This window comes from Tinamus guttatus, unplaced genomic scaffold (assembly GCF_059628265.1).
Source record: "Tinamus guttatus ecotype Peru unplaced genomic scaffold, ASM5962826v1 Tinamus_guttatus_pri_ptg000710l, whole genome shotgun sequence".
Classification (NCBI taxonomy): domain Eukaryota; kingdom Metazoa; phylum Chordata; class Aves; order Tinamiformes; family Tinamidae; genus Tinamus; species Tinamus guttatus.
This window is the reverse complement of record NW_028289244.1, coordinates 4,460,838-4,474,574: the sequence shown is the minus strand read 5'-3', so window position 1 is coordinate 4,474,574 and position 13,737 is coordinate 4,460,838. Positions and strand designations below refer to the sequence as shown.

General features: G+C 50.5%; 1 protein-coding gene across 1 annotated transcript in view; it reads left to right on the top strand.

The window, feature by feature from the left end:
- MGAT4B (alpha-1,3-mannosyl-glycoprotein 4-beta-N-acetylglucosaminyltransferase B) overlaps positions 1-13,737 on the top strand; it is a 46,067-nt gene that overhangs the window by 25,235 nt on the left and 7,095 nt on the right. Inside the window, exons 2-9 of the mRNA XM_088536856.1 lie at positions 5,573-5,752; positions 6,448-6,588; positions 7,368-7,501; positions 9,186-9,232; positions 11,233-11,346; positions 11,683-11,758; positions 12,419-12,533; positions 13,279-13,409. Coding sequence (XP_088392982.1) covers positions 5,573-5,752; positions 6,448-6,588; positions 7,368-7,501; positions 9,186-9,232; positions 11,233-11,346; positions 11,683-11,758; positions 12,419-12,533; positions 13,279-13,409 — 938 coding nt within the window. The remainder of the gene's footprint in view (positions 1-5,572; positions 5,753-6,447; positions 6,589-7,367; positions 7,502-9,185; positions 9,233-11,232; positions 11,347-11,682; positions 11,759-12,418; positions 12,534-13,278; positions 13,410-13,737) is intronic.

Genomic DNA, 13,737 nt, shown 5'->3' with positions numbered 1-13,737 from the left:
GAGCTCTCAGGCCCATTGCTTGGGGCCTCCGTGCTTGAAATAGCCCCACATCTCCAGTTTAAATTCCTAGTTGCAGCATTTTTCCTTGGCAGTGGAAATAATACGCTTTTCTTTCCATGTGACACATTTCCTTTTATCAGTTTCAAATTAACAGCGTTTTTAAATGACTGGTCGCTTACTCCATTTCTGGAGACAAGGCAAACGGAAGCCTGTGCTATATTTTCATTATATCACTCCATTTTACACGCTTTTCATCACCGGCCCCATTATTTTGCCCATCCTAAATGAGTGATCTCGCTTCCCCCCTTCCTCGCGGAGCGGGGCTGCTTCTCCTTTGATCATTTGCACCACCCTCTTCTCAAGCCCCTTTTAAGTCTGCAATAAGGCTGGTTTGCAGATGAGGTGGGAACTGCTCTTGGATGAGGCTGAATCATTTTAATAACGTTACGATCCTCCCGTTCTCCGTGGTGCCCATGGAGCACCGTGCTCGTCTCCCCCGCCGTCCTGCTACCTGCAGAGCTGCAGCCTTCACCAGAGGCTCTTCTCTCCATCCTGGTTAATGTCCTTAATTAAGAACCGTGCAAGAAATGGCTTGATTACCCCCATCGATTTGCATCCATCAGCACTGACATTAATTTGCCTTTTTGTCTGGTCATTGGGTTTGTTTCTGGTTTGCACTAACTTGTCTCTGCGCCATCGCCGGATTTGGCTCCGCCACGAATTCATCTCCATCTCCTTAATAAATCTATCAGACACTAGTTTTAATACAAAACCTTCGGGCTTTCTCTTGATAGTTAACCTTTTGCTATGATGAAAACTGACTGCTTAATACTGTGTTGTTTCCCTTCTGATCGATGGAAATATTCGGCCTCCTCCCTCCCTTCTCCTTAACTGCTCTGTGGACATGCGAAATGTCACGCTAAATCCCTTCAACAGGTAGATAAAGCCCCAGAAAAAATGGAAACCGTTTCTTTTGCAAAACCTGGTGCTAGTTTATAAAACCTGCTGTCAAAGTCTGTGATTTTAAAATATGAATCTGGAACTGGAAGAAACCATCTGCTGGCTCACGAAGCGGTCTGATCTGATCCTGCTCATGAGAGCCTGGCTCGTTTCTTCAGGCTTTGCTTCAGGGGAGAGAGACTTGTTCAGTCTTTACCCTACCTGGAAAGGGCAGTGATTTTTTTTGTTGTTTTGGAGGTATTTTGGGTAGCCACATTTGATTCACCGATGCGGCACGGTAGCTTCTTATATACATTTTAATGGTCTCGAGAAATTACGTTAGCAAAATATCTAATTAATGTTGTAATTCCATCAGGGCAATCTAGAGCGTAACACATGCAAGCCCCACCAGGGCTGTATAAATCATTAAGTATCACAACATAAAATCACTAACGATAATCTGACTCCAAGAGTCTCATCGGTGCCATGGTTATTAATTAGGTGTGTTTAAAATAAAGCAGAGAGTCTGCTAGGAAAACTTTAATGTAGGACATTTAACTTTCTGCTCTCCTTTTGGCATCAGGAACTTAATTTTCTTTCAGCTGTTTCAGCGCTGGAAACCGGTAGGTTCGTGTTGACTCCCACACTTGCAACACATGGGTCAAAATTCGCAGTTGCTCTTTGTCAGCCAAGATTTTATAAAGATAAATAGTTTAGAGGTTTGGGCATGGTTTTTAGTTTTGTTAAACAAAGTCTCTCTAAGCTCTTCCTAATGAGAGGCAAATCCAGGCAGCAAAAGCCTTTGCATTTGCTCGTGAGCAGGGAGGGAAAGCTCTGACTTTGGCCATCGGTCTGCTCTGCCGGGAGAGGTTATCTTCAAAGAACAAACCCCAAACTAATTGGTCCTGAAATATGGATGTATTTAAAATGCACAAGGGCTCCCTGGGAGGCTGCAGTGCGATTTGAAAGACTAATACAGAACACAGGATTATAAAATTTCTGACAAATAGGTATGGGAATGACCCTGAAAGACTTCAAGGTGGGATTTTCATCTGGTTTCATGCCTGGAAGCTCTTTCGGAATCAGGTTGGGTTAACAGAGCGCCCCAGCCCTTCCCTCTGCTAGCAGACACTTTTTTTTCACCAAATAGCCACTTAAATAAGAGCAAAGCCACCGAATTGTCCACCATGGAGAAACGCTTTTCATGAACTGTGTCGCTTTGCAGCCAAACGGGGATTGCAACGCGGGGAAGCGTCGCGGGCAGCGTCTCGGACCTCTCTAAGCTGTGTCCGGGTGCTCTTCGGTGTCCAGGATGCCAAAGAGAGAATGGGAAAACACAAAAGAAAACTAAAAGTAAGACCTGGAGACCCCTGGCCCCGCTGGCGCCCCTGAGGTGGCCGTGGCTGATGGCATCTGTTGGCATCCGGGTCCCCACAGCGCCTCGGGCAGCAGCGTCGCCCTCTCGGGCTGCGCAAAGTTGCCCAAAAGCAGCTTTTCCCCTTGAGGAGAGCAGGTTTCCAGGCACTGCTGTTGAAATCCCGCTGAGTGCCAATATTAGAGGCAGCAAGGAGTCGATAGGATTTGGGATAAGCACCGTTTCGCTTCCAAATACTTTGTGCCCAGGTCTGGGAGGGTTTTGGTATCCCAGCTCTGTCCTGCGAACCGACACGTCACACTGACTTTCCATCTTCATTAAACCGGTATATTTTAAGCCCAAAGCGATGCGTTATCTCTCCAGGAAAAGTAAACCACAAAGTACGGGGAGCCTTTTTTTAATAGGCTAGGAGTTTCTGTCCTAGAACACTTGAGTCTTGGGATATTTTAAGAGCTCTATAATCTTTGCACTCGGAAGGAATGTAATAAATACGTAGGGGGAGAATCTTTCTGCTTTGAAAGCGAAGCAGAGGGTCTGCGCTGAGCTGACACGAGCTGAAAAATGCGTTCAGCTCCACCAGCAGCAAATCACCTCGGCGTCCAAAAACACTTCTGGAGATGGGGGCCAGCTTCTCCCCAGCGGCGCTGCTGGCGGCACGCGGGAAACCTGCTGCCTGGCTTGGGTTTTGCCCCGGAGCGTTCCAGCGGGCACGGCCACCTTTTCCATTCCCCGAAATTTTAATTAAGGAGCCTTTTCCCTTCTCCAGCTGACACAAAGCAAGGGCAGCGCTCCGGAGTAAAAGCCATTAAGCGCCAAGCGTTGCCTTCGCCCTGCTCCAGGGATGCGCTCGGATGCCGGCCCGGAGCTGCGGTTTGGGTCCATAGCGTCCATGCCCGGTGCGCCCGGCGCCAAGCGGTTCGAGCATCCTGCAAATACGGATCCCTCCACTGCTCCGTGGAAAAACAGGGAGGGATTTGCTCCTTGCTGGTGTTCACGGGTGTAGCTTATTTGCATTAGAAGATTTAAGTAGTAAAAAGTATAAGCTTGACTATTTTGAAGCTAAAAGGTGCATTCTTGTGATTGAGGGGGAGGTACCATCAGGTGAAGATCAGGTGCATCTGGAATGCGTTGGACATACGATCTCCTCCAGCAAATTCCCAAGGCCGCTCGTGGGGTTGGCTGTTATCCTGTGTTTTGTTTCCAGCATTTTTAAGATAATTTCCATCCTCTCTGTGAGCAGAAAGTGAGAAATGTCGGGCAGGAAGAAGGAAGGGCCGGCGCTGTGAGCGCCTGGTCTTTGCTTTCTTTGGAGGACGCCCAACGGGCGGCTTGTCAGAGAGGCAGCGTGACGGCCCCGCTGTAGCTTCCTCCGCTCCCCACCGTGCTGCAGGGAATCAGGAAGAAATACCTAAGGGCCGAAGGTGACCCCCGTGCGAGGGTTTCCCGGGGTCTAACGCAGAGAATCCTTCAGAACCTCCTGGCTGGGGGAAGAGACCCCACGGGGAAAACTTGTGCTGGGCAAGAGTATTGAAGAGCACTTGCCTTGGAAGTCGTGTTGTCTTGGGACCCCCTGCTTCGGGTTGAAGATGCTTGATCTTCAATCCCTCCCTCTTCTTTTTTTTTTAGCTTTATGGACAACAAAAGAGAAACTCTTAGTGCAGTCAGGATGTCTTTTTTTTTTTTTTTTCGGTGGCTCTAACTTACATTTAGCCCTGTCTGGAAGCCCCAACACAGTAGTTCTGGACTTCTTAGGGACCTGCTGAGCCCTTTTGATTCCCCCAAAGTCGATGAGAACCTCAATTTAGGACCCCAACAGCAAAGTAAACGTCCTAAACACGATGAGTTCAGTGAAGCTTTTCTTTTGTGCTGTGGTTGATCCTTCCAGCACCCAAGTGGCAGCTTCCAACCGCCCCAGCTATTAAAACTTGAGCGTCTCCTGACCTCTTACCAAGCTTGGTGCTGTTTGGAGGCTGACATCGTGGCCGTGTTCGGGCTATGGGTCTAAAATTCGGTGGATAAGCGCGCTTTGAGCATGGTCCTGAGAGGCGCAGCCTTGTGCTCGGCGTGAACACATGAGTGACCAGAGATAAAAGTGCATTTTTTCCCTGAGTTCGCAGAGTTTGTTAGTAATGGGGGAAGAAATGGCACAGGAAGTTCATAAATGACTGAGTCCGCTCCCAGCTATTGTATAGTTAGTTACGGCTGAAGGCTCTGAACAGTTTTAGTGCTTAAAAAAGGCATGCTGATGCTGTGTTGCTTTGGAATAAAAAGTCTTTATTGCTCTAGTTTAGGCATTATATTTACGATGCAACCTTAAGGTGCATATGCAAGCACTCCTATCTCCGTAAATGCAAGCAGCTTGTTGCAGGAATTGCCGTGCAATGTTCTTCCCTCTGCCCTGTTGCAGAGGGATTGGATTAGTGTAATAAGCTTTGGCTTTGAAATCTATTTAGGAGGCTCTTCCGAAGCCGTGCCGGAGGGTCCCTCGGCTTCGGCGTGGGGTCGGGTGCTGGGATTTGTGCCGTGTCTGCTCTGGCCTCGGCAGCGGGGCCGTGAGCGCAGCACGTACGGGCTCTGCGCGCCCGTCGCCGGTGTTTCTCACTCGAGTGCTCTTAGACATGTGCTCCTCAACTCGTGCACCCCAGCAGAGCTCGAGCAGGCAGCAAGGCAATTAAAAATACGTGTGTTCCTTAATGGAGCGTGGTTTGAACAGGTCCAACAGCAGCGCTCTCAGTTCTTCACTCGGCTCCAGCTGCTTGCTGAGGTGGTCGGCGCCTCACACGCAGGAGAGGGATCAGAATATTGCACTTAAAACTAATGCCTTAGCCCAATCCCCTCCTCTCAATATGTCACTTTGCTTTATTTTCGCCCCCATGTCTTAACTTACATACATACATTCATGCATATATATATGTATAGGTACATAAACCAAGTCGTATTTCTGTATGACCTGGAAACCTACGAGAAAAATGGAAGTAGGGTTTTAATTATAGTTTTGCAAGCAAAGCTGCCCTCAGACTGGAGACTGCTGGAGCATTTGGTGTCAATACGCTCGCGTGAGCAAGATGCACATTCCCCGGTGAAAGGGCCGTTGCTTTCGGGGTTGCTCATCGTAACGAGCTAGCAGAGCCCGTTGCGTGAAATGCAGGAGCATTTTACAGGAGGACATACGAACCACGAGCCTCTCTCCTGTGGCTTGAGACTCCTCCCGACGAGGAGGAAGGAGCAGAAGCAGCACCTCTCGCTTTGCGTCGGCAGGTGACGTGGTGGACATCTACCAGCGGGAGTTCCTGGCGCTCCGCGACCGCCTGCACGCCGCGGAGCAGGAGAGCCTCAAGCGCTCCAAGGAGCTCAACCTGGTCCTGGAGGAGATCAAGAGGGCCATCTCGGAGAAGCAGGCGCTGCGGGATATCAACCGCACCTGGAGCAGCTTATCTGGTGAGTGACAGAGACGTTGAGCGGCTCGGGCTGTTTTGAGGCTGTTGCTAGTGAGGAGGTAGCGAGGGGTGTGTAGGGCGCAGACCGGACGGTGCTTTTCTCTCCCCTGGTGCAAGCAAAAGGGTTTTTTAGTTGTTATTTAATTCAACGGGCTTGGAAACTCTTAAACTCCAGTGGAACTAGCGGTGCGTCTGCATCATCAAGCACTGAGATTTGCCTCTGCAGATGATATTTGCTAACTTGCTTGCTTACAAGCTTTTTTTTTTTTTTTCTTGCAAGTCATACATGCCATTTCCTATGGCTGTACTGAATCCATATGGAAAATGGATATCTGAGGAGAGGGGGGAGGAAGGAGCTAGGCTGGCTGAGCACCTTTTGCCAATTTATTTATTTATTTATTCACTTTTAAGTTGCTCAGCTGAAGAAAGATGTATCTCTACAGAAAGATCAGATTTGATCTTCATTTGATCTTCATTCTCCCCCCTCCTTCCCAAATATTTTGGGACTTCTTTAAGGCCCTCATGGCTCCTGCTGAACTTTAATTGGGTTTGTGATAGCATGTTAAAGGTTGGCCTGATTTTGTTTTATAACCCGGCAGTAGTCTCGGGCGGCCACACTTCTCTAGAAAGGCTCTTGCCTTGCAATCTCTTCCTACATACCGTTCCTTGCATATTGATTCCCTTTTCCTTTTTAAGACGAAACCAAGTTAAAACTGTGGAATATCACCAACAAGAATGTGCTGCACCTTCCCACCATCTTCCATCATTTGCCACATTTGCTGTCAAAGGAGAACAGTCTGCAGCCAGCCGTGCATGTAGGACAGGGGCGCACTGGAGGTAAATGGGAATTAGTGCTGCTTCTGGTGCTCTTGCTCTCACTTGGTGCCTTGGTGCCCCGTTCCTCCGGGCCTGGCCGGTGCGTGGTGCTGAGCGGGACCGGAGGAACGGCCGCATGCTTCATGCGAGCTTCCTTGTTGCGGTGCACATGGGGTGGAGAAGCCATGTGGTGCCTGTGGTGTGTGGGGGCATGCTCTCTCTGCTTTGGACCAGCACTAAAATGTTCTTGATGCTGCTGTCCGGTGTTTTGTGCTGCTTTCCGTTTCCAGAGTGCTCTAGATTTTACCTGGAAGGTGGTTCAGATAAGAGCACAGTTTGCAGTGCGTTTCATGGAGACCTTAACCCGCTTGAGGAGACCAGGCCGCCTGGAGCAGGACTTTGGTTACTAGAAGATCCTCCCACCCCCAAATTGCAAAAAAAACCCAACAGCCAATTTATCCCTCCTGACCCGAGATGCCTATGTCCACGGGAGGGATTTGGAGAACAATGTTGGTCTTGAAGTTACCACCCGACCCTATGTGAGCAGTGGGTTCCTGGTGCCCTTGACGTGCCCATCAAGCCTGGAGTGCTGGGGGTGCTGCTGGTTGGCACTAGGGCCATGGGACAGGAATAAGGGAACCCTTGTAGTCCAGGCACTCACTAACATATTGATCACTGTCAGTTTTTAATGATGGAGCATGGCAACAAGCAGGTAAACCACAAGGCGGTCACGGGGGACAGAGCGAAACGTCCTCTCTCTGCACCCCCGGCCTCTGAAACCCTCTCTTGGCTCCGAGCAGTGTCCGTCGTGATGGGAATCCCCAGCGTGAAGCGGGAGGTGCATTCCTACCTTACAGATACCCTCAACTCCCTCATCTCGGAGCTCACGCAGCAGGAGAAGGAGGACTCCGTCATCGTCGTCCTCATCGCTGAGGTAAGGCAGAGCTGCGCCCCTTCATCCCGCATCAACCTGCCACACTTGGTCCCAAACAGGACGCCTGCGTGTCCCGAAGTCACGGCCACTACTTGTGGGGCAGATAAGCCCGGCCTTGGGCTGCTGTCCGACTGGGATCGTTAGCCGCATCCTGCCCAAAATGACACCACGCCTGGGCCATGGAGGTCAGGAAAAGGAGCCACGTTAGCGGCTGCCCACGTGGCTGCTGTGCTCCTCTCTCGGTGCAAATCGTGCTGCTGCTTGCGGGATGCTCGAGAGGCTGTTGATGCTGGTGAGACTCCACTTCCCACTCTCTGCAAGTTATCCAAAGCCCTCCAGCAGGAACATTGTTTCTCAGCCCTACCTGTAAAACAGCACCAAGCCCCTCCAAGCACCACAGCACACTTATTTGGGGCTAGGACTAATATGCTGCTTTGTGGCTGTATCTGGAGCCCAGAATCAGTTGCTGAATCCAGGGGCTAAAGAGCCTTGATACATTAATCCACCAGAGCTGCTTTTATCTATGGGTTTATATGGTTATTTTTCTCCATGACTTTTCCCTCAGGATTATTTTCTTGAGCCTGAAATGCATTTGTCTTAATTTCCGGAAATCCGTCGAGAAAGATAAACCTCAGTGGCATGTCAAAGGGAACAGAACACAGATAATGCCTGGTTTTGCTGCCTGTTTGCCAGTAATTTGAGTAGCATTTGGGATCTCTGGCTTCTATTGACATCCAAGGGGAAAGTGTGCTTTTTGGGCAAGAAAAGGTGCAGCTCCGAGCGCTCCCGGAGAGCGTGGACTGGGTGCTGCCTGCTGGGACAAGGCTTCCTCCAGGCCACCGTGTGCCTTCGAGGACAAGTTTGCTGTCTGTTCACACAGCCACTAAGTCAAAGCATGGGGGACCTGAAGCTGCTTGAGCAAAACTCTCTCTTGTGTTTGGTTTAATTTGACTATTTTTTTCTAGTTGAAATTGCACTTCACATGTGCACTCGAGTACATGCATGATCGATAGGACTGTCCACAGCAGGGTAGCCACCAGGCAGCAAGCGTCGTTTTGCTCCTGGATCTCCTGGCCTTTATTTAGGGATTTTGTTGTCCCAGTCACTGTGAAAGTGTTTCCAGGCCCGTGCCAGGCCCTGGGTGTGTTTATCCCTCCTATAAATAGCGCTGTGCTGTGTTGCTAACCTTTGCCTCTGAGCCATAACAGGTTGCCAGGTTGGTTGCAGGGACGAACCGTTGTGTTGAAATGAACCTGAAATGTAAATGCTTATAAATAGACCCCTCTTTCTTCACAGAAGGGGTGGAAATCCTTTTCTGCCAAGAGTATCATTTGGACAAGAGCCAATGTGTATAGAAGGGAAAAAAAGAAGTTAACGCTTCAGGCAAATGAACATCCCTGGCAGAGAGAGAAGTGCCAGGAGGACACGTGGGGACGGGTCTCGCAATAGCCCTTGTGCATTTTGCCCTGTGAAGTTTTAGATTAATATTGGCCAAAGAGGGGGAGCTGCTAAGAGACTGTCGGGATGGGGAGCTGGCTGGAGCAGGAGGAGCGGAGACGCGGAGCGATACGCAGCGATACGGCAGCGCCGACGGGCTGCCCGGCACGGCTGCAAGGTGATTTCTGCGGCGAGCTGGGGCCGGCTCAGACCGAGCCATCTAACCCTGTTTAACTTCTGTTTTCAGACAGATGCCCAGTACACAACTGGAGTGGCAGAAAATATCAAAAGCTTGTAAGCACGTCCCCATTTGTCTGCTGGTGTACGTCTGTGCATGTAGCAAGACCAGGGAATGGCTTCAGTAGAGAGAAAATACATGCTTCTCCGCTTCTCTGTTGTATTTTTGCTGCTTGGTGTGTTGTTCTCTCTGCTCTTGAATCCTGGCCTGGCTTTTCCCTGGCTGCTCCCAGTTTCTGCCTGTTCTGCACTCCTTTCCGTGCGCAGCTCCCAGGGGGCTGCTCGGGGCCTGCATGTATTTAACGCACACGGTCATGCCATTTTGTTTTGCTCTTTCTGTCCTCTGGCGTTGCGAGAAGATGGATTATTTAGATTTGCAGTAATCCTGGCAATTGTTCCTGCCTTCAGTGCAGCCCTCTACCTGCTCTGCCGAGTCAGAGCAACTGGACAGGCTGATAAGCACAGCCCGACGTCACTGGCTTATTTCACTTGAAAACCCAGATTCCATTTTTTTCTTCCTGCTCCAGCCTGTTTGATTTTCCCCTTGTCCTCGCCGCTGGCTGCATTTTTTCTCGCCCGGTAGCTCCCGTTCGTGTCCCAGGGGCTGTCGCAGCGCTGCGTTTGCTGCCGTTGCTTCTCCTGTGGAGCAGCCCATGGTGGATGGTTGACAACGAGCCGGCCGGGCACGCGCGGCGGCGGCGGCGACCGCGGTCGGGATCCCTGTGCCGCCCGATTCCGAAGCCTCCGCCGCAGCCCGGGGAGCTCCGCACGCTCCCGGCGCGGAGCCGCGGTCCGGGCCGCGCGCGGAGCCGCACGGGGAAGGCCCGGCCCTCCATCTTGCGGCGCGCGAGCCGGCGGCCGCCCCGCGCCTGCCGCTGCCAGGAAAACGCTCCCGTCGGCGGATAACGGGCTGCTCGTCTGTGTATCCCCATGAAATCATCCAGCGCTGTCGCGGAAAGGCCTCAAACTTTAACTGACTTCACGATTTTATTTCTTGCTGTCCCCCAGGCTCCCCCCGCCCAGGGCTTCCTCCCCCATCCTCCCCACCAAATTCACTTTAAATTGTGTTTTTTTTCTGCCCAAATTGAATGGAGGGGATGCAGGGACACGACACCGGGCTCATGTTGCAGCGCCGGGAAGCGGTTGCTGCCTCCCTGCATATCTTGGCATCCCTGGGAGAAGCTTCTGCTTCCCTGCTGCCCAGGGAGGGGAAGGGTCAAAAACGTTAGCTGGAAATTTTACGTAATCCAAGAAAGCAGGAAGGAAGGGGAAAAAAATAATAATGACCAGTTTTTGTCATTCTCACTGCTTTGTTTCCCTCGATTCTGGACAAACACAGGAAATCAACCTTACACCAGATGCTCTGCGAAAGGGCAGAGTAAAAATAACTGGTTTTGCCGCTTATCTCTTGCACTTACAGTAATCTCCGGGTATTGCTTGCAGGACTTGTGTACATACAAAATTTTCAGCTGAGAGAGGGCTTTTCTTTTTTTTTTTTTTTAATTTAAGTTTGACTCTTTAGAAGGTTCTTAACTGTGTGACAGGGAAACTATATGCAGTTGTTATCAACATAAAGGGAACAGGTAGGATCCCTGCGGCTGTCCTAACCGTGGCACCGTGCGGAGTTTTAAATAACTCATCAGAGATGCGTAACTTCATCTCTACAAAATGGCTTTTAATTACTGGTGTATGCGGAAAATCTGTAAATGCCTGTAAAGCCAGCAAGTCTTTTTTTTTTCTTTTTTTTCTGGCGTACCAGTCTGCAAGTCCATTTAATCCCGCAGAAAGTACGTGGTGCTTAGAGCTTTTCTTTAAAGCAGACCCGCGTTTTTTTCCAAGCGCAGTAAATAACAGAGGCCCGTCTGTGGGATGTGTGGGCAGCAGGGAAGCCAGCTGCTTTCTCAGTTTTTCCGCTTTGGCCGGGCTGCTCCTGCTGCCCTTTATCCCGGCTGTCCTGGGAGCTGTCCTGGCTCTGTGGCTCCGCGTCCCCCGGCTTGGTCCACGCTGTGGTTCCTCGGATGCTGAGGCCTATGTTTCCCACTGCCTTTCTCCCACAGGTTCCCCAGGGAAATCCACTCGGGACTCCTGGAGGTGATTTCCCCATCTCCACATTTCTACCCGGATTTCTCCCACCTGCGGGAATCTTTCGGGGACCCCAAGGAAAGAGTCAGGTGAGACTCAACTTCAAAACACACAGACCCTGCATGAAATGACTGCAGGGATTTCCCTTCTGAGCACGAAGAGGGAAAGCTCCTTTACACATCCACCCTCTAAACCTGCTTCCCGATGGAGCTGGGTGGCTGTGGTGGGGGCATGTCCAGCCCCAGAGCTGGGACTTCACCCCAAGGCTCTTCCCTATGCAAGTCCCAGTGCTTTCCAGCAATTCCAAGCCAGTCAGCTAGACATCAGAAGGGAGATGCCATTTGCCATCAGCTTCTCCACGAGCTGGATCACGTTTCCTATTTAAATCCAGCACCCGGCGCGCTCACCACGTTTCTCTGCCGCAGGTGGAGGACTAAGCAGAACCTGGACTACTGCTTTTTAATGATGTACGCCCAGTCCAAAGGCATTTACTACGTGCAGGTAGGTTTGGGCCTGGGGGCGCAGGGCAGCTGGGTTTATGCAGGAGCCTCACAGAGGGCAAAGAGGGCATCAGTCCTGTAAGCTCGGGCTGAAAGCTGCCTTTGTGTCTGGCCCTGATGCCTTCCTCTGACTAGCTGCTCTTTATGCATCTCTGAATTATATAATTGCTTTTTTGTTAATGCATAATCTTCCACTTTTTCTTGTGCTTCTGGGTGGCCTAGATTCCCTTGCCTGGTTGGGCTGAGCTTGCTGGGAGGTCCTGCCTGGCCCTTGCTTCCTGCAGGAACAAAGGGGCTGCCTGGAAGCCCTGGTTGGCACGTGGTGCAGAGGGATGAATCCTTCCGGAGGCACCTCTGGGGCGATTGCTGCAGCAGAGTCTCTTCCAACGGGTGCTTCCTGCAGCCATGGGGAAGGAGTCTTTCCCTCATGGTGATGGGAATAGATACTGGAGATGTAGCGTGGTCCGGAGTTGCAGGAAGGGCAGGAGGTCGGGAGTCGTTTAGCCGTTGGCTTTGGTGAGAAGAACCAGCTTGGTGCATCTTCCAGAGTAAACTAGGTCTCTGCCAGCCCTTGCCTCTGGTCCCTGCCTGATTCCTCTGCAGAGACACTATGAAGGGGATCTGGGTGTATCATTGGCACTGATGTCCTTTCCTCTTGCAGCTGGAGGATGATATCGTGGCCAAACCCAACTATCTCAGTACCATGAAGAACTTCGCCCTGCAGCAGCCCTCCGAGGAGTGGATGATCCTGGAGTTTTCTCAGCTCGGGTTTATTGGTAACCTTGTCCCTTTTTCACTCCTGTCCCAACAAGCACAGGCATTAAACACTTGCTAGTTCTTGTAAGCAGTTTCGCTCTTGGTCCAACAAGTTGTCCTCCTGAGATGGTAAAATATTTGGACTTGATTCTCCCTTATTTTTGCACTCTTTTATATGTATAAGAAATAAAGATCCTCAAAGTCACAACTGTCAGTGCTGATACTCACTTTTAATAAAAATAAACCAGGTTGGTGGCCCACTGAGCAGCCTCATAACTGAGATGCGACCAGAAGCTTTTTTGGCTGGTTGGGATCGCGAGTTGCCTAACATTGTGCAAAAGGAAGTTTACATCAGCACAGAGCTATTTTGGGAACAGCAATACATGGCTGCAGCAGCAGCTTGATCTGTTATTCTGAACACTGGCTCGACCAGCTTAAAAAGTCCAGTTCTTGGGGCAGGACGTGGTCTGCTCTGCAGCCCTCTGAATGCCTTTCAGACTTACTGCTCTTGGCAGAATGTAGATCTTTTGATTATCCTTGTGGCCCGCGAGACCCCAGTTCTTTGTATAATGAGTATTAAATCCAGAACTGTACTGAGAGTGCCAGCAGTGCTGGTACATAAAACAGACCTGTGTATTACTTCATTTGCGTTGAAAGATGGACATATCTAACCAGGCTCATCTTGTAATTCTTTTTCTTCCTGGCTCTGGTCTTTATCTGTTCCATGCTAAGGCTGCCCTCTCTTCTCCCTCTCCGTGCCTGCAGGAAAGATGTTCAAGTCGCTGGATCTCAGCTTGATTGTGGAGTTCATCCTGATGTTCTACAAGGACAAGCCCATTGACTGGCTTCTGGATCACATCCTTTGGGTGAAAGTCTGCAACCCTGAGAAGGATGCAGTAAGTGAACAAGTGCCAATGAAAGGAAACATTCTGTGCTTGTGCAAACATACGCTTGGTCTGCATCTTCAGAGGCCTTGGAAGGTCTTTCCAGTGAGCTCTGCTGCCAGCTGCCTTAGTGTTGCGTGTTGCTGCTTTTCTGGAACAGGCTGTGGGGAATCCTTGTGGACCATGTGAAAAAAAATTCTGGGAGTTCAGCCTGCTGTAGTCTGCAGCTGTCAGAGATGGCATTATTTCTGCAGCTCCACACTAGCAGGGTATTCCTGCAGTCCTTGAGGAGAGCATCCGGCCCCTTCCTCTGTGCTGCTTTCGATTCCAGCCTGGAATC